Source organism: Lynx canadensis, chromosome A2 (assembly GCF_007474595.2).
Source record: "Lynx canadensis isolate LIC74 chromosome A2, mLynCan4.pri.v2, whole genome shotgun sequence".
Taxonomy (NCBI): Eukaryota; Metazoa; Chordata; class Mammalia; order Carnivora; family Felidae; genus Lynx; species Lynx canadensis.
In genome coordinates, this window is record NC_044304.2 from 146,935,869 (window position 1) to 146,956,315 (window position 20,447).

The 20,447-nt window shown below is 41.6% G+C and overlaps 1 protein-coding gene and 1 long non-coding RNA gene across 2 annotated transcripts in view; one reads left to right on the forward strand and one right to left on the reverse strand.

The window, feature by feature from the left end:
• Positions 1–369: 369 nt before the first annotated feature.
• LOC115509194 lies at positions 370–8,911 on the reverse strand. The gene is made up of 3 exons (XR_003967247.1): positions 8,720–8,911; positions 3,493–3,558; positions 370–679 (listed from the first exon to the last, which is right to left on the reverse strand). It is a non-coding gene; the product is annotated as an uncharacterized LOC115509194 (long non-coding RNA).
• Positions 8,912–8,991: 80 nt separating this feature from the next.
• MKLN1 (muskelin 1) overlaps positions 8,992–20,447 on the forward strand; it is a 188,514-nt gene continuing 177,058 nt past the window's right edge. The window contains 1 exon segment of the mRNA XM_030308458.1: positions 8,992–9,112. Within this exon segment, the coding sequence (XP_030164318.1) occupies positions 9,015–9,112 (98 nt within the window). The 5' untranslated portion in view covers positions 8,992–9,014.

A 20,447-nucleotide genomic window follows, 5' to 3' on the forward strand; every position in this document is an offset into this window, starting at 1 on the left:
TCTGGATCCATGGGGGTATAGGTACAGAATGCCTCCATGATCCGTTCTAAAAAGGCAGCTGGAGATTCATCTTTTTCCTGTTGCACATTTCCTACCTTGGCCAAACTAGTTGGCTTCCTAGCAGCCATTCAGAGACCCCCCCATTAGAGTCTGGCGGTAGACCTGGAGCCTCTCCTTACCTTCTGCCGTGTTGAAATCCCACTTGGGCCGAGTTAAGGGGAAGGAGGCATCTATCCGAGCCTGGTTGGTGGTGGGATTCCCGTCTGCGCCCGGAACTAGTTTTCGGGCTTCATTGAGGATTTTTTCTCTTTCCTCAGTCTTGAACAGGACCTGCAAAAGCTGCTGGCAATCGTCCCACGTGGGCTGATGGGTAAAAAGAACAGAGTCTAATAAATCAACAAGCCCTGCCGGTTTCTCAGATAACTTAGGATTCTGAGCTTTCCAATTGTAGAGGTCACTAGTGGCGAAAGGCCAATAGTGATGGGGCTGATTCCCCTCTGCGTCTGGGAGTCCAGTGGCTCGCAGGGGCAGAATAGTGGAGTTGGCGGCAGAGGCAGATTGCTCCCTCTGAGCCCTTTGTCTGGTAAAGGGCGGGCTTCCCACTGGAGCGTTTCCACCTCCCGCTCTTGGAACAGCGTCTGCCTCCCCCGGAGGGGGAGGATGGTGTTCTTCCAGCATCCTAGGGGGGTGATATGGGGGAGAAAAAATTAATTCTTCAGTCCCCCCTTGTAGGACAGGGTAGAGGGGTGCTGAAGGCTGGGTAAGACTTTTCTTGTTCTCCTTCTTCTCTGTCCCCTGCAAAGCAAGAATGGGTTTCTGCTCCGGAGGGCGTGGGGCTAGGAAGGGCTTAAGCCAAGAGGGTGGGTCTTCTACAAGGTCCTGCCAAGCGATAATGTAAGGGAGCTGATCAGGATGGCCCGTATTAGGCCGAGAGATGATACCCCTGACTTGGTGGATGGTAGGAAGATCGAAGGTTCCCTCTGGCGGCCATCCAACATTGAAAGCTGGCCACTTGCTAGAACAAAAAACCTGCCACCAACCCTTTCAGACTTCCACACTGAGGTTGTTAGCTCTTCCCCTGACATCCTTAAAGTGATCAATCGTAATACTTAGAGGAGTAGTCTGAGTCTGTCCCATAATGTCCGTTCAGTAAGTCCACAGAACAAAACAGAGAAACACAGAAACAAACAAACAGAGGGCCCATAGAAACAGTCTTCCAACTCCGTGGAAGCAAAACTGAAAGCTAGACGACGGCCTCACGCTGACCGGCGGGAGCGACCTGCCTCGTCTCAGACCTTTGAGGGGAATCCACGTCCCTCCAGAAGGGAGGATCGGAATGGCTTCTGAAACTCCCGGCCCGTGGTCCTCCAGTGCGTCCACTTAGGCCACTCCGGGCACTACCAGAATTTCAGAAATGAGCTCACACGGAAGAGACAGGGAATGAATAGACACTAACTGTGGCCAGTCAGGCTCTCCGGGTCAGGTGTCCCTCGGGGGTCTTGGGGATCCCGGATGAGCCCCCAAATGTTATGCCCAGAGTTCGTGATCCCCAAAGACCACCAGGGAGCTGAGTCCGATGCAAAAGCAAAGAGCCTTTATTCGAGCTAGCTGGAGCTCAATCCCCTACCTGCACTGACTCAGCGGTGAGATGCTGGAGAGTGAGTTTCAAAAGCACAAAGGTTTTATAGGAATCTAGGGGCAGTTGGTGGGGTGATGGTTGTGGTCTTAGCCGATTGGATGGGGAAGGGTCAGAGTCCCATTGCACAGGTTGCTGGGCATGGTTTGAACGGTAAGTTTGAACAGGTGATTGGGAAGTTACTCAAGGGGAGGAGGCGTGGTGTGAGGTTTGAGCAGGAATTTCTTCCTGCGGTTTTTCCCGGAAAGGGGGCCATGTCGGGGACATAGTCGCTCAAGATGGAGGACACAGAACAAAATGGAGTCGGCTGGTCTAGGTCCGTTCTTTCAATATTCGGATAAGACTTTGGACTTTAGACTTTATGCTGGAATGAGCTATAAGAACTTTGGGGCTGTTGGGATGAAATGAATGTATTTAGCAAGTGAGAGGGACACACATTTTGGGGGACCAGGGGTGGATGCAAGAAGGTGGATGTGTGCAGATCAGGAGGAGGGCTCTCATTAGATACTGAATCTACTAGCACCTTGATCTTGGACTTCCTCGACTCCAGAACTGTGAAATATAAGTGTTTGTCATCTAAGCCATGAAGTTTATGGCATTTTTGTTATAGCAGACTTACTTGCCTAAGACAACTGGTGAGAAGAAATTTGGGAGGAACTAAGAGATGCAGTTCAGGAAATATTTCTTGAGTATCTGCTATGTGCCAGTTATGGAGGGTTTGAAGAAGAATAATGCAGGTGTAGTCCTCAAAAGTTCCCACTAAATACATGAGGAAAAAAGTGGACTGAGAATCAGGTACTTGGGTTCTGGATTCAGATCTGCAAAAGGCCAACTGTGTGGATGACCTTAGACATGACATTGAACATAATTGGGTATTAGTTTCTTCATCTGTTGCATAATATTGTAAAAGGAAATTCTCCCATTTACAGCAGAGCTTGCCTAGGAGATAGCACACTGAATACTGTATTGTGCTCCTACTCTCCTAAATAGCTAAAGCTGTGAAAGAAACCATGAACTTTGCATGACCCACGTCAGCTAAAGCAAGATCCTTACAAGACCTATCTGAAGGTTTATTTTTTTCTGACTGCTGAAGTATGGGGCTTGTTTTAACCAATCATGTACAGAACTGTTGAATTATTACAGCCTGTTGAGAGGGGTTATTGTAATCTTCAGTGAGTATAACAATCATGAAACCCCTTCCTTACAATTAAAAACACCTCTTTTCCCCCTTAGTCTAGTGTGTTCCTTTGCCTGGAAATAAATAAATCAGCCAAATTGGTTTTGCTTTTTAACTATGATAGTCTTTTTTGACAACATCTTATATCTGAATCGTACTTTACCATTTACTAAGTCTCTTCCCACTTGAGAAGAATGGGATGTGATCAAACAGGACTGGCTTTTGAACCAAAGAGATTCTGGCTGTCACTGCCTAGCTACACCTCCTTGAATAAGTTATTATATCACTGAAGGTCCCAGCTGGAAACAGATGGCATTCTGAAATTGGGCAATTTAAGAGGCTTAATAAAGAGACTATTTATAAAAGTGTGAGAACATACCAGGAAACCACAGGAAGCAAGGAGCAGGGGTGGTTACTGGAACCCAGAACCAGAGAGAGTGGTGTGGAGAGACTACTTGGGAGGAGGAGGACGTGTGACCTTTGGTCCAAAGGGCCAGTTGGCCCAGAGTGACCTTACAGACAGAGGAAGGAATACCCTTACCTCACTCTCTTCTGTCCCACACGTGTGAAGAAGCAAATCAAAGACAACAATTATTTAACCTAAGTCTCATTATTCTCATTTGTGAAAGGGGAATAATATTTGTATCTCAGAGTTTCTATGAATTAAATGAGAACTTACATTATTTCATAGTAGACAAACTATGCACTCTATAATCATTCTCTTCCTTCATTTGATCTTCAAATCCTGAAGTAGACAGGATAGGTTTGATTAAATTTACTTTTAGAGGTGGAAAATGAGACTCAGAAGTTATGTGAATTTCCCAAGGTCTCATAGCTAGAAAAGTAGCAGACCTAGGAACAAAACTAAGATTTTTAACACATTCTCTAGGTTTCCTTCCACGGATTATGCTTGTGCCCCTACTCCCCTACTGCAGAAGGTTGCCACAGATGGTTTCTTCTCTCTGGAGCTGCTATACCTGGAGCTCCAGTAACTCTGCTGCTCAGAGAAAAATTTGACTCAGGAATTAGTGCCTAAGCCAAAAGAAGCAACCACTAGATCGGTTAGATAAAAAGGTGGCCAGGGTCACCTGGGTGGCTCAGTTGATTAAGTGTCCGGCTCTTTTTTTTTTTTTTTTTAATGTTTACTTATTTTAGAGAGAGAGAGAGAGAGAGAGAGAGAGAGAGAGAGAGAGAGAGACAGGATACAAGTGAGGGAGGGGCAGACTGAGAGAGAGTCACAGAATCTGAAGCAGGCTCCAGGCTCTGAGCTATCAGTACAGAGCCTGATGCAGTGCTCAAACTCAGGAACCACAAGATCGTGACCTGAGCTGAAGTCAGACACTCAGCTGACTGTGCACCCAGGTGCCCTAAGGGTCCAACTCTTGATTTCGGCTCAGGTCATGATCTCACAGTTTGTGAGTTGGGCTCTGTGCTGACAACGTGGAGCCTGCTTGGGATTCTCTCTCTCCCTCTCTCTGTCCCTCCCTCACTCATTATTATAAAAAAATAATAATAAAAGAAAGCCAAATGCCTCTAAAGTGACTAGGTATAAGACTTTGACCAAAATAGATTCTTCATATTGCATACTTGGCAATCCCCCTTGGATATCTATCAGATATACCCTGTATAGTTCATTAATGTCAGAATTCTTTTTTTTTTTGTTTGTACCTCTTAATCCTCTTCATCCATTTCATCCATCCCTTCACCAACCACCCTCTGGCAATCACCAGTTTGTTCTCTGTATTTAAGAGTGTTTTTGTTATTGTTGTTGTTGTTGTTGTTGTTGTTGATTTGTTCATTTGTTTTTTAGATTCCTCATGTAAATGAAATCATATGGTGTTTGTCTTTCTCTGACTTTATTTCACTTAGCATAATACCTTCTAGGTCCACCCATGTTGTTGCAAATGGCAAGATTTAATTCTTTTATATATGTATATACCACATCTTCTTTACTCCTCATTTATCAATAGACACTTGAATTGCTTCCGTTTCTTGGATGTTGCAAATAATGCTGCAATAAACATAGGGATACATCTTTTATTTTTTTAAATCTTATTCATTTATTTTGAGAAAGAGAGAGAGAGAGAAAGAGAGAGAGAGAGAGAGCGAGCAGGGGAGGGGCAGAGAGAGAGGGAGAGAGAGAATCCCAAGCAGGCTCCACAGTGTCAAGCATAGACTCTGACATGGGGATCTATACCATGAACCATGAGATCATGACCTGAGTCGAAATCAAGTTGAATGCTTAACCAAGGCCATCCAGGTGCCCCAGTTTTCATTTTTTTTTAAAGTAAGCTCTATACCCAATATGGGGCTTTAACTCACAACCCCAAGATCAAGAGTCACATGCTCTCCTGACTGAGCCAGCCAGGCACCCAATCTTCTGAAATTAGTGTTTTCATTTTTCTTGGGTATATACCCAGTAGTGGAATTACTGGATCATATGTTATTTCTATTTTTAATTTTCTGAGGAACCTCCATACCGTTTCCCACAGTGGTTGCACCAATTTACATTCCCACCAACAGTGCAAGAGGGTTCCCTTTTTTCCACATCCTTGCCAACACCTGTTATTTCTTATCTTTTTGATACAAGACAGGCCTTTGTGTGCCTGGCACTTTCTTACTATAGCTTAACTATTAGCTTAACTATTACCTTCTTAGAGAAGTTTCCTTTACTATCCAATCTAAATATTACTCCAGTGTAGTCTTTTCTTAGCACTCAAAACACACAGACTAAAATTATCTAGTTGACTTATTTATTATATGTCACCATACCAGAATGTAAGCTCCACGAAAGCGGGGCCCTTGTCTGGCTTGTTTATCCCTGTCTGTCTTGCACCTAGACAAAACCTGGCACATCACAGCCTCTTGATAAATTTTCTTTTTTTCAGGAAAAGATAGTGAATAGTGATAAACCAAATACAATCAGTTACTTTCTCTGGTAAGTATTTACTACGAGAAGCATACTGAGAAGGCATCAGAAGAGTAAAAGATGATTGCTTTTAAGAGATGACGAGATGACAGGTCACTGGAGCTGCTGATCTCTGAATAATAATGATCCATTATCCAGTTCCCCATAAAGTGAGAATATGTCCCAATCTTTGAAGTGTGGGGCACTAGAGGGACGAAGCAGCAGTTGAAGTTTCCAGGCCTTCCCCCTGTATCCTTTTGATGAACTCCATCACCTAAGGCAACGCCCCAAACGCAGAGGAGGGTATAAAGATAGATCTCCAAGAGATCTGAGCTACTAGCAGACTCCTGCAGATTTTGAAATTTCTTTAGTCTTCTATTTTATCTTAACATTTACATACATCTTGGGTTCAGTATCATAATATATCCATATTTATGTTAACATATGAATACTTTAAATTATTCCACCGCTTGTAAAGTCTTTGCTGCAAGGAAGCCAAGCTATCCTGGATCTTTACATTCTCCATGGCAATAGCACCTCAGGGATACATGTTTGCCGTCTGAGAAGTTCCCACATTCTCTTTCCTTTGCAGCCCAAGTTCTCCTTTAGCATAATTTATTTGTTTATCAATAAATATTTACTGAGCATCTACTATGTACTAGACCCAACAGGCCTGGGGATGTAACTCTGAACAAGATATGCACAATTCCTACCTGCATGAGAGTTATTGTTTAGGGGAGAAAGAACAGGGGAAAAAAAAAAAGAGTAAATTAAAATGTATTGTGGTAGCTGCTAAGATAAGGAAGGAAAATCAGGGTGCCAACAGAAATATAGAAACTGGCACCTAACCTCAAAATTGGTGATGAGGAGTGGTGCCTACGTGGCTCAGTTGGTTAAGCATTCTGACTCTTGGTTTCAGCTCAGGTCATGATCTCACAATTAGTGAGTTCGAGCCCCATGTTGGGCTCTGTGCTGATAGCTCAGAGCCTGCTTGGGATTCCTTCTCTCTCCCCCTCTCTTTGCCCCTCCCCCGCTCACTCTCTCTCTCTCAAAATAAATAAATAAACTTAAAAAAAACCACAACTGGTGACGAGGAATGATTTTCCAGAATGAAATAATCTGAAAAGTGAACAAGAGTTAGCCAGGTAAAGAATGGTGGAGTGCTCCTGGCTTGGCTTAGGCTGAGCTCTGGAGGCCTGAGAGAGCACAGAACTCAAACGAGCCAATTCAGTGTTAGTTTAGTGTGGCAGGAGAAAAGCTTGCAAAGGATAAAGAAGAGAGAGGGCTGGAGAGGTAATCGAGGCAGGACATGAGAGGGCGCTGCTAAAGGATTTCCATATTACTTAAATGGAATAGAAAGTCACTGAAAGTCATCTCAGGAAGAACTGGCTTATATCTATTTTTTATTATTATTACTATTATTATTATTATTTTTACTGTTTGTTTATTCTTGAGAGAGAGTGGGGAAGGGGCAGAGAGAGAAGGAGACAGAATCCGAAGCAGGCTCCAGGCTCGGAACCGTCAGCGCAGAGCCCGACATGGGGCTTAAACCCATGAACTGTGTGATCATGACCTGAGCTGAAGTCAAGACGCTGAGCCGACTGAGCCCCCCAGGTGCCCCTCGATTTTTTAAAAGCATCCTCCAGAAACCGCAGCTCTGTATCTGGGAAAGAACAAAGACCCTACTTACATTAGGGCAAGAGGTGTAATTGGCAAACCCAGCACCCCGAACTAACAGAACTGAGACACCATCTGAATCTTCTCCCCTCACCAGCCTCTCTCCTCCCAAAGTTCACACTAAGCCTCTTCGGGGCTAACCTCTGCCCTCTGCCCCTGACTCTGGACTCCCAGCTCCAGTCACTGGGGTCACGGCATGATTCCCTCAGGGAACAAATACTTTTCCAACCTGCCGCCACACCCAAGGCGCGTGTGATTTTTAGACGTTAACCAATTGTGGCCTTCTCTTGGGCATTCTTGACCTGATGTGCTAGCGAAGGCCACTATCAAGTCTTGCCCAATGGAAAGAGGGAGCCAGGGAAAGATGTGAGGAGGTTTGGGGCAGCTTAGTGATTAGTGAGGGGGAAGAGAATACAATTATTGAGGTTTTCAACTCCCTTGGTCATTCGCTGAGAAACTCTTTGCCTGAGTTTTTCCATGGGTCAGGCGGAGACGAAGCTACGAAGCTACGGTCAAGGCTCTCAGGGGTAGAGCTTTTAGGGCTTTTCTAGGGAGTGCCGAGCACTTGGGTAACCGCAGGGGCTAAGCCAGAGACTAAGCCTGCATAACCCTCGACAAACCGGTACCTGCTGGGAGTATTATCTACAGCTGCCAGATATTTGCAGCGAATGTTCCTTTTTTTTTTTTTTTTTTTTTTGATAAGAAGCTGGCACGCCGCCCGTGTGGCATCGAGAGCACAAGGACTGCATATTCCCTCTCGGCTCTTTTTCTTACAACGCCGCCCGTCTCTCGCTCTTTCTGAACTTTGGGGCTAAGTTTTTGTCAGGGCTACCCGCGGGCGGACTTAACGACTGGAAACGAACCAAACCAAACCAAAACGATGACACACGGCTTCCCTACTCCTTAAGGTTGTTTTTTTTTTTTTTTTTTTTTCCGGTCGGGGGGTGAATGTCATTACCGAGCAAGCCGAGCGCCCGGGCTGGGGTGAGAGGGCTCGCCACGAATGTTTACAAGCACATAGCCACCGGCACACGGCACAGGCTGAGAGGACGCGCGAGCATTTCCTTTTCCTGTCTCCATGTGACTCGGGAACGCGGGGCAAGACATTTAAAACCAGGACCAGGGCAGAGGGAGAGGGTGTTAGCTCTTCCGCGCCAGCTCCCTTCAGTGCCGCTGCCTTGTAGGATTTGTAAACGGGAGAGGGCAGCGGCTTCCAAAGTCGCTACGGCGTCCCTTCTCCAAGTTCGTCCTCTCGGTTTCCCTTCCCGGCTCCTAAACCACAATTTCTTTCTTTTCGTAACATTCTTGGCTTTTTCCTTACCTCGGCTTGTAAGAAAAGTCCTTTGCGCCACTCCCCTCCGAGCTCCACAGGAAAGCCCTCAGGTGCTCACAGTCCAGTCTCAGTTTTGGTCAGTCATTAAGGAGTCTTAGCAGGTGGAAACTCTAGGAGAGAACCGAGGACACGCGCGCGCCTCAGCCCTCTACGCGGGGGGGCAAATTCCGGGCCCGGAGCGTGGACGGCCTGGCGCGCCGCGGCCCCTTTAAGAGCAGGCCACGCCCCTCCCCTCCTCCCGGCGCGGCCGGCGGTCGGTGGCGGCCGCTACGGTGCTGACAAGATGGCGGCTGGCGGGGCTGTCGCTGCGGCGCCGGAGTGCCGGCTTCTGCCCTACGCGCTACACAAGTGGAGCTCCTTCTCCTCTACTTACCTTCCCGAGTAAGTGCCGAGCCTTGGGCTCGTGTTGCCCTGCTCTTCGGCATTAGCACGGCGGGGCCAGGGGGGCAGTGGAGGGCAGCCGAGCCGAGAGGCCCAGGCGGGGCCTGCTGAGGGGGACGCTTGGCCTCCCGAGTCTCAGTCCAGCCGCGGAGAGCTTTGCCCTCCCCACCCCCCTGTCTCAGGGAGGGGCTAGGGTCGGGAGAGCGAGGTCCGGGGGGGAAGGGGCGACGTGTACCCCGCGCGGATCCGGAGCGCGTAGGACAACGGGGAACCCGGTGATGTTTTGCCCGGGATTTGGGGGTTGAGGGAGGCTTGGGGGGCGGCTGGCTCAGGGAATTGGGGCAGGAACCGGAGCTTTCGGGGTCCCGACGGGTAGCAAACGGGTGAAGGAGGCTATGGTCGTCGGAGCTGGCCGGAGACGGGGGACGGCTCAGCCGATTGCTGCCGGGACAAAGTGTAAAGCTGAGAAGAGGAGTGATTGTTCCTGGGGGAGGGGGGGGGGGTCATTAAAAGTGGTTAGCTCCAGAAGAGTGGTAAAAGTCACGGAAGGCTGAAAAGTTGTGGGATCCGTGTGAATCCTTGCAAGTGGGGAGGGTTTGTAGGATTTGCCGAGGGTTGTCCTTTCTGGCTGGTGTTTCTGAAAAAGGTAGGGAGTGGGCTGGGACATTACAGAAGAGTTCCATTATGTTATGGCTCGGAACATGGATTTGTACAAACACAGACCAACTTCCCAGCCCAGAAACTCAAATATAGACATAAAAGTCTGGACTTTTAATCAGTTTGACTTCCAGCACTGGCTTGGTCTGGGTCGCCGATTCGGGGTTGAAAAGAGTTCCATTGCATTACTACTTGTGTATTTTTTGGTAGCAAATTCCTTCTGAAATGCTGAAAGTACTTTCGTACAGTATTTACTTATCTTTAGCTTATCTTCGAGAGAAGGGACATGTAAGTCCAATTTTACATGCAGATGGAGAAACTGGCTTAGTAAAGTTTGAAGATCTGTGTGCAGACGGGGAAGAAAAGTACTAGCTGTCCCCTGGAACATCATTTCACGAGTCCAAGAATGCTTTTATGGACAAAACAAGTCACAAATAATTTATCGTTTATGTTACTGGACAAAAGTAGATCTGTGAAGCATACTCAGAGTTTTTTTTCATCTGTATTTTAAAAACTCTTAACATTTTCTCAACGTTGATTTCAGTCAAGAATCTGCAAATGGGTCTGTGACTTAGAAGAATGTAACGCTCTTAACTCCCATTCACCAGGTCAAGGGTTGGCAGTCAGGCCTTCAGTAGGATTTGCTTCAGTGAAGGGTGCCAAGTGACTTGTGGTCAGATCTCGCCTGTGTGGCCTATTGATGGCTACTGCGTGGCTGTGTCCCTGATTGATGTTGGACTCCCAGCTTTTCATTTGAGAATGAGCCAGGTAAACAGCCCTCAGCTGGAGTTGAAATGTGGCCCTTGGTGCTTGACTTCTGATTTTTTGAGGCTAACAAAGTCTTGAATCTGAAGAAAATTAGCATTTTTCTCTGCCCCAGCTTAGGAACACAGGCAGTAAGGAATTGGGGTGGCATCGTTTGATTTAATAACTTCAGAGAAGTTTTTTAAAAACAGAAATTTTCCTGGTCTTGAATTAGGCTACTTCCAGGATTTTACTCCTTAAGTTTGTGATATAGGGGCAGGACTTGCATATCACAAGTCCCTTCAGAGTTCTGAATAAAAAAGGAAGAGTACAGTTCACGCAGGAAATGGTTTAGGGGGATGGCAACTTTACTCTGACTTACGCCTCATTATCCTTGCCCAAGATTTGAACCGGATAGAATACTAGTTGTGGTTAAAAGGCAGCTGTTTGAAATTGTGGAGAAATCTGTTGTTATAATTCTCTCAAATATGTTCATATATTAGTACTTAATGCATATTTAATTTTCAGACGCTTTCATTTACAATGTCTTATTTAATCCTTAACGATATTCTGCTGTTTTATGCAGAACAGTTTTTATTTTAAAGCACTAATCTATTAAAATACAGTAATTGGAGCTTTTTTCTTTGACTATTATAATTTGACTATTATGGAGTTTGAGTTTGAGAATTTTGTGTCTGCTGAATTGGTGTGGGCCATGCCTAAATTGTAAAACTCTTTTGGTACTGAGCAATTAGCAAGTAAGGATGGTATAGCTTTGTATAATATGAAGTGTAAGAAAGAGAATTGACCTCCTTTACCTTTGCCCTAAAATTCTCTTTAACAGCAGTTGCTGTATCTTTATTGGCAGTGACCGTCATGTTAGGTATCTCCTAAAAACGTCTAATTTTAAGTAAAGCCATTTGTTGTAGACAGTAGACAAACAATATTTGGGTGGCAAACATTTACTGATTACAAGTCGTAGACCTAGACATTTGGAGGGGAGAATAATAAAACAATAATAACAATGGGAAACACTGAAACTGTGTGCCTTCCATAAGCTAGGCTCCCTTATGAACACTTTAAATGTATTCACTCATTTAATTCTCACACAGCTGTATGAAGAATTTACATTTTCCAGATGAGGAACCAGACATGGAGAAGTTAAAATTTGCCTCAGGTCACACAGCTAGCTGAGGTCATGATTTGAACCTAGTCAGTCTCGATTCAGGTTCCATAGCCTTAATAGTGCTGTTCTGCTTGTGCCCAAAGGTAGAGAGAGGAATTCAAAGATTGGAAAGAGTTCTTATATTAAAGGCATTTAAAGTTTTGTTGTGTAAAAACATGTGAAGTCATAAAAAAAAAAAAAGGAAAAGTTCAGATATCTGTTTTCTTCCTAAGGAATTAGAATTTTTGTTCCTTCTCCTAAAGGCAGAAAAAAACCACATTTTTTCTTTATAACCCTTTTAGATTTATTAAGACCTTAAAAATATTAAAGCAGATCTAGTTATACATGTACATTTTTATTTTGAAACTAACGAAGTGGCCTTTTGTTTTGCAAAGCTCTTAAATTTGCCATAGTTTACATTTTTCTGAAATTTATATTTGGATATTAAGAGAAATACATTTTAATAATTTTTAGATTTACATGAGTTTATATTTAAGAATATTTTATAAATTGCTAATCTCTATACTCAAATGTTTCTTTTTAAAAATAATTGAAAAAAATTTTTTTTTAATTTATTTTGAGAGAGAGAGCAAGGAGGGGAGAGGCAGAGAGAGAGAGGGACAGAGAGAATCCTGAGCAGGCTTCGTGCTGTCAGCACAGAGTCTAACGCAGGGCTCAATTTCATGAACTATGAGATCATGACCTGAGCTGAAAGCAAGAGTTGGACGCTTAACCGACTGAACCGCCCAGGCGCCCCATATACTCAACTGTTTCTTGACGTAGCTAACCAATAGTGATAATAATTGCACTTTATTGAGCACTTATTATATACAAGATGATTTTTCTACATAGTTTTACTTAATCCTTAGAACAAACCAGCAAGATGAATTTTGTTATTTTTGCAGGTGAGGAAACTGAGGTCCATACAGGTTAGGTAACTTGCCATGTTGAACATAATAGTTTTCAAAAGGTTTAGCAAGTTCTCTGACTTAAAAGTTATTGCACGTGCTTCTTTCTAGTAACAACTACTTATTAAGTACCTTCTATTCTTTGGGCACTATGCTTAGCACTTAGTGTGTCTTTTTTGATTTAGTCTTCACAAACACTTTACAGTAAATATTATTCTGTGTTACAGAATAGGGAAACTGAAGTTCAGACAGGTAAACTAACTTGCCCAAGTCCAAGAGTTGAAAGGATAGGAGATAGTATTCTGATCTTGGGCCTTCTGACTTCTGTTACCAAAGCTGCTTCAATACTTTGCAGGACTATAGTACATTCACAATTGTGAATACAATTAAGAAGTGCTGTGCTATAAGGTTAGAGAAAGAGAACAATAGTTAGCTATATTTTCTCTTGACCTTTAAGGCTTTAATGTATTACTATAAAAACGGGGAGGACCTTTAAAAGTTTTTTTATACATTAGGTAATTTCATTGATATGGAATTATTCTGGTTTACATGTTATTGAAAGACTTGAATAGCTTAAGTAGTAAAATTTGATACATTTTAAGTGTGGTCACCTTTTTTTCCTATTAGTCTTCTTTATTAATATCAAATAATTAAAGATCATTGTGCATAATGAACTTGAGAATCTGTTACAATCCCATAGTCTCCTGCAAACCCACGAATGTAAATCACTAGTTTGGAGGTATTCCACTTCTTGGAGACTGGAAACTGTCATGTTCTTCCTTTCTCTCCTTTCCCTTTCCCTAAACCGAAATTAGACACTGGCCTGGCTTAGGAACTTTATTGGCCACTGAAAGTTCTGATATTTTCAGTCTGATAATCTTAGAACTTTGGAAAAATAAAGATAAGCCAGGATAGAAGAAAGGAACCTGAGGTGGATGAAGGACTAGAGACTGAAAGGATCCTGGAACTGGATCTTTGTGACTTTTAGAAAGTTAATGATTCTTCTCTGAGCATCATCAGTTTCCTTTTATGTAGAAATAGTTTTTATTTTGATCAAATTCTAAGGAGGTTTTATATTGTTATTTTTTTCCAGGTAGGTAGTTGTCTCTATCATTTGCATTAACTTCTAGGTAAATATAGTAGGTTTTGAATAAACTATTTTGGAGCCTGATACAGGGACTTTGTGATATTTCACATGTAGATAAGATACGTTTCAGCTGTTTGTGGCGATCTGACTGCTGTATTTCAGTCGTTCAAAAATCATCCTTGGGGAGTGGCTGGCTGGTTCACTTGGTGGAGCGTGTGACTGTTGATCTCGGGGTTGTGAGTTCCAGCTTTGGGTGTAGAGATTACTTAACAATAAAATCTTAAATTATCTTTGGAAATATGAGAGATTTCTAGATTTTAATTTTAGAGATGTTGATATTAATACCTAAGAGTGGCTCTTTGTATTTACTTTGGTTTTTGGCACCTCATGAATCTGTAGCATGAGTGTTTCATCAGTTCTGAAAAAAATTTTGATATTCTTCAAATATTGTTTCTGCCCCATTCTTTTTCTCCTTCCCTCTGTGACTCCAGTGTAATCTATATTCTACTTTTTGTCATGTTCTCTATGTCTCTAATGCTTTTTCTTGTCTTTTCTATCTTTTTTTTGGGGGGGGGGTCTCCTTATTCCATTCTGGATAGGTTTTCCTTGCCTGTGTTCCTGTTTACCAGTTCTCTATTCAGCTTTGTCCAGTTTGCTTTTAACCCCATCTATATTTCTTGATTTCAGCTATAATATTTTTAGTGCTAGAATTTTTTTTTTAAATGTTTATTTTTGAGAGAGAGCGAGAAAAAGAGAAAACTGCTCTTGCTCACATGAGTTGAGGAGGGGCAGAGAGAGAGTGAGACAGAGAATCTGAAGCAGGCTCTGGGCTGTCAGTGCAAAGCCTGACATGGAACTTGATCCCACAAACTATGAGATCGTGACCCTAGCTAAAGTTGGACCCTCAACTGACTGAGCCACCCAGGTGCCACAGTGTTAGAATTTTTATTTGATTCTCTCTTTCTCTCTTAATAGAGTCTCTTTTTTTTTTTTTTTTGGTGAAAATATCCATATTGTCACCTATTTTCTTGAACATATCAATCAAGTTATTTAAAGTCTATGTCTGAAGACTCTAATATCTGGATCACCTGTACATTGATTTCTGTTTTTTTTCCCTTTTTGGTTAAGTATCTTGTTTGATAATATACTAATTATTATTATATGTAACTATATATAGTCCTATGTTATATGTTATATAATTATTGTTACTGCTATCATCACCACCATTTTGGGGGGTAATTTTTGGTTAAATACCAGACATTACAGAATTTTAGATACAGGTACAAATTACAGTTGTGTACCTAATGATATATTTCTCTAGAGGAGATTCACCTGTCTTATGGCAGGCAGGTGGAATAGAGGCACATCGCCTCAATTGGACCTCCAGTCAAGAACTGAACAGACTTGGGCGCCTCAGTGGCTCAGTCGGTTAAGCGTCGACTTCGGCTTGGGTCATGATCTCACCGCTCGTGGGTTTGGGCCCCACGTCAGGCTCCGTGCTGACAGTGCGGGGCCTGAAGCCCACTTTGAGTTCTGTGTTTCCCTCTCTCTCCACCCCTCCCCCACTCATGCTCTGTCTCTGTCTCTCTCTCTCAAAAATAAACATTAAAATTTAAAAAAATAAAATAAAAAGAATGCGCTTGAAGCTGGGTTTTTGGTTTTGTAAACCTCTAGTTTGCCTAACTTTGGTAGTCCTCCCAGCTGAGAGACTGGTTGTTTCTAAGGCCTCTTCTGCTTGTCTCTGCAGCAGCGTGAGAATCCTAAAAGCTCCTCTTTGCTTTTCAGTTGCTTTCTGTGGACTTTTTAGCCTCTGCTCTGTGTATACAGTTCAAGACTTGACAGGTGCCTCAAGGGGGAAATCAGTACACAGGGTCTGGCTTGTTCTTGTGTGCCTCTTTTCACTATGGGATCTTGACCTGTTCTTTTAGTTGCTGTCCTTTCCCAGCTCCTTTCCCTGTGCCGTTAAAGAAATAGGAGGAATGCCCTGTGTAGAATGTGACGTTCCCTTTAATGAATTCTGTGGGATCTCAAGTCCTAGGTGCCTCAGAAAGTGTCTGATACCTTAAGAATGTTTTTTCTATTTTGTACAGCTCTTCTAGTTTTAAGAGGGAATGTTGATCTGCTACAGGCTATTATTATATCCAGAAGGAGAAATCTTTCTGTGTTTAGTTCTTATGGAATAGATTGTTGTATCTTGTAGGCTTATGAATTCCTCATGATTCTTTTAATGTACTAACTTAACCTTTGAGCTCCAGAATTTTTTTGCCAAGTGTTCTCCTTCACTTTGCCTTTTGACATCTTAACTGCTTGTTCCTAATACCTGATGGGAAAAATTATGAAATATAAATAACATTATTTGTTAGCAGTTGCTTTAAGTTGTTTTTGACTAAGTTAAAATGAGATTTATTCTTGGTTTTGTTGGTGATGTATAAGTCTTTTTTTGAGACTTAATTGTTCGTGAAGTCCAGAAACTGAGTTTTTTTAATGTTTTGAGAGAGCACAAACAAGGGAGGGGCAGAGAGAGGAAGACAGAGGATCCGAAGTAGTCTCTGTGCTGACAGCAGTGAGCCCGATGTGGGGCTTGAACTCATCGAACCGTGAGATCATGACCTGAACTGGAGTTGGACATTCAACCGAGTGAGCCACGCAGGTGCTCCCAGAAATTGAGAGTTTAATCTTTGTCATAAGCAAATAGTTATTTCCTTTCCTATAATGTACTTTTTGTATTATCTACCTTTTTATTAGAACTTTAATGACAAAAAACAACTTTCTTGAGAATCTTACATTTATGTGAAGACATTATTTAGAAGGAGGATACTATGGTCTAATGTAAATTTTTTGGTTTGTAAATATTGTTAGTATTTAATATTTTTTAAATATCCTTGTTACTTTAGTATGACTTATTTATTGTCATCACCTGTATATTTGTTCTTAAGGCATGCTGTTTTGTATAAACAGAAATGCTAACTTATTTCAGGCATCCTTGGATAATGTCCCCTTTCCCCTTCCTCTCATTATCCCCTTTCTTCCCTTTTCCCTTTTGATTTAAGTAATTGGATCAGAAGAGCCTTAATCTAACTCCTACTTATTCTTCATCTGTCAGCTAAAATGTCACTTTCTCAGGAAACCCTGTCTCACCTCCATTCCCCCCAGTAAGTGTGGCACCCTTTCCTTTGCCCCAGCAGTTAAATGTTTTTATACAAATGTATACCTTTCTCATATATCACTTTATACAGTTTATAACTATGCATTTATTTTTGTGATTTCTTGATTAATAGCTATCCCCTTAACTTGACCACAGTATCATAGGGACTATGGACTTTTTTCCCCCTCATCATTGTAGGCCAGCATAATGTTTATTAAATGAATAAATGACTGAATTAACTAGGCATTTTGGCTACTTTTCTGTCTTTTTTTTTTTTAACTTTTTTAAAATGTGTATTTAGTTTTGAGAGAGAGAGAGGGAAAAAGGGAGCAGGGGAAGGACAGAGAGAGAAGGAGACACAGAATCTGAAGCAGGCTCCAGGCTCCGAGCTGTCAGCACAGAGCTCAACATGAAGCTCGAACCCATTAACTGTGAGATCATGACCTGAGCCGAAGTCGGACGCTTAACTGACTGAGCCACCCAGGCACCCCTACTTTTCTCTCTTTAATGCAATAAAAAAAATTTTTTTTTTAAGTTTATTTACTTTGAGAGTGAGCACAAGTGGGAGTGGAGCAGATACAAGGAGCGACAGAATCAGCTCACAGCCCCATGCAGGGCTTGAACTCGTGAACCGTGAGATAGTGACCTGACTAGAGATCAAGAGTCAGACACCTAACTGACTGAGCCACCCAGGTGCCCCACTTTAATGCAGTTTTAATCTGGAGCTAGAGGGAGTCATATACTGGCTATGTTCGAAATCCCACATAATTAGTAATATTTAAATCCATGCTATGAATTTTCATGGTTCCCATAGCTTTTGACAATTTCTGAGAATATTTTAAGTGAAACTGGTTGAGTGAGAGATGTTATATTTGGAAGGACTTGAATAATAGAAAACTTCTTATCCTGGAGTTTTAAAAAGTTTGTATTAAGTTATTTATAATTCTTATAGTCAATATTTCTAATGAGACCTTGAGAACTTTAAAGCTGAGTTTATTACAACCAATAATGAAGCAACAGAAAGGGAAATCAAGGAATCAATCCCATTTACAGTTGCATCAAAACCCATAAAATACCTAGGAATAAACCTAGACAAAGAGGTGAAAAATCTATACCCTGAAAACCATAAAAAGCTTATGAAAGAAATTGAAGACACAAAAAAATGGAAAAATATTTCATGCTTCTAGATTGGAAGAACAAATATTGTTAAAATGTCAATACTATCCAAAGCAATCTACATATTCAATGCAATCCCTATCAAAATAACATCAGCATTCCTCACTGAGCTAGAACAACAATCCTAAAATTTGTGTGGAACCAGGAAAGACCTTGAATAGCCAAAGCAATTCTGAAAAAGAAAACTAAAACTGGAGGCATCACAATCCCGGACTTCAAGCTGTATTACATAATTGTAATCATCAAGAGAGTATGGCACAAAAATATACACTTAGATCAGTGGAACAGAATAGAGAACCCAGAAATGGACCCACAAACATATGGCCAACTAATCTTTGACAAAACAGGAAAGAATATCCAATGGAATAAAGACAGTCCCTTTAGCAAATTGTGTTGGGAAAACTGGAGTGACATGCGGAAAAATGAACCTGGACTACTTTCTTACACCATTCACAAAAATAAACTCAAAATGGATGAAATACCTAGACGTAAGACAGGAAGCCATCAAAATCCTAGAGGAGAAAACAGGCATAAACCTCTTTGACCTTGGCCGCGCATCTTCTTACTCAACATGGCTCCAGAGGCAAGGGAAACAAAAGCAAAAGTGAACTATTGGGACCTCATCAAAGTAAAAACCTTCTGCACGGTGAAAGAAACAATCAGCAAAAGTAAAAGGAAACCAGCATAATGGGAGAAGATATTTGCAAACAGCATATCAGATAAAGGAATAGTATCCAAAATCTATAAAGAACTTGTCAAACTCAACACCCAAAAAACAAATAATCCAGTGAAGAAATGGGCAAAAGACATGAATAGACAATTTTCCAAGGAAGGCATCCAGATGGCTAACACACACACGAAAAAATAATATCACTCATCATCAGGGAAATACAAATTAAAACCACAGTGAGATACCACCTGACACCTGTCAGAATGACTAACATTAACAACTCAGGCAACAACAGATGTTGGCAGGGATGCAGAGAAAGAGGATCTCTTTTGCACTGCTGGTGGGAATGCAAGCTGGTGCAGCCACTCTGGAAAACAGTATGGAGGTTCCTCAAAAAGTTAAAAATAGAACTACCCTACAACCCAGCAGTTGCACTACTTGGTATGTATCCAAGGGATACAGGTGTGCTTTTTCCGAAGGGGCACATGCACCCCAATGTTTATAGCAGCACTATCAACAATAGCCAAAGTATGGAAAGAGCCCAAATGTTCATCGACAGATGAATGGATAAAGAAGATGTGGTGTATATATATACAATGGAATATATTTAGTTTTTGATTACTCGGCAGTCAAAAAGAACAAAATCTTGCCATTTGCAGCAACGTGGATGGAACTAGAGGGTATTGTGCTAAGCGAAATTAGTCAGAGAAAGACAAATATCATATGACTTCACTCATGTGGAATTTAAGATACAAAACAGATGAACATGATGGAAGGGAAGCAAAAATAATACAAAAATAGAGGGACAAAATATAAGAGACTCTTAAATATAGAGAACAAACGGAGGGTTGCTGGAGGGGTTGTGGGTGAGGGGATGGGCTCAATGGGTAAGGGGCATTAAGGAGGACCCTTGTTGGGATGAGCACTGGGTGTTATACATAGGGGATGAATCACTGAAATCTCCTGAAATCATTGTTGCACTATATGCTAACTTGGATGTAAATTAAAAAAAATAAATAAAATTTTTAAAAATTAATAAGAGGAAACGGTATGTGGGATATAAGGGAAGTTGGTGCTATCTTCACAATTTCTCTGTGAATCTAAAGATATTGTGAATTAAAAGGTTATTAAAAGCAAAAAATTGGGGTTTACTACAGAATTTGATTTGCCTAATAGTTTTTAATAGTTTTAGAGTATCTTATCTATATTTTGATTAATTTTAGGATGGTGTCATTTAATTCCTTGAATATAAGTATTTGTTGACTTTTTTTTTATATAACAGTGTTTTTGGTTTGGAAGCTCACATTCCATACACTTTGACCATTTAAAGTGTATAATTTAATATCTTTTACTATGTTCACAGATATGTATGACTATTACTGTAGTCAATTTTAGAACATTTCTATAGTCTCAAAAAGAAAACTGTACTGTTAGCCATTAACTGCTTACTCTGCCATTTCTAGGCACTAAACTAATTTCTGTATCTATAGGTTTGCTTATTCCAGGCATTTCGTGTAAATGAAATCATATAATAATGTAGTCTTGCGATCGGTTTTTTTCACTTAGCATATTGTTTTTAAAGCTCATCCGTTTTGTAGCAAGTATCAGTACCTCATCCTTTTTATGGCTGATAATCTATTCTGTTTATACACCACATTTTGTTTATCCATCCATTAGTAGATGGACATTTGGGTTGCATATCAGTTTTTAGCTACTATGAATAATGCTGCCATAAACCTTTGTTTACAAGTTTTTGTATAGTATCTTTTTATTTCTTTTGGGT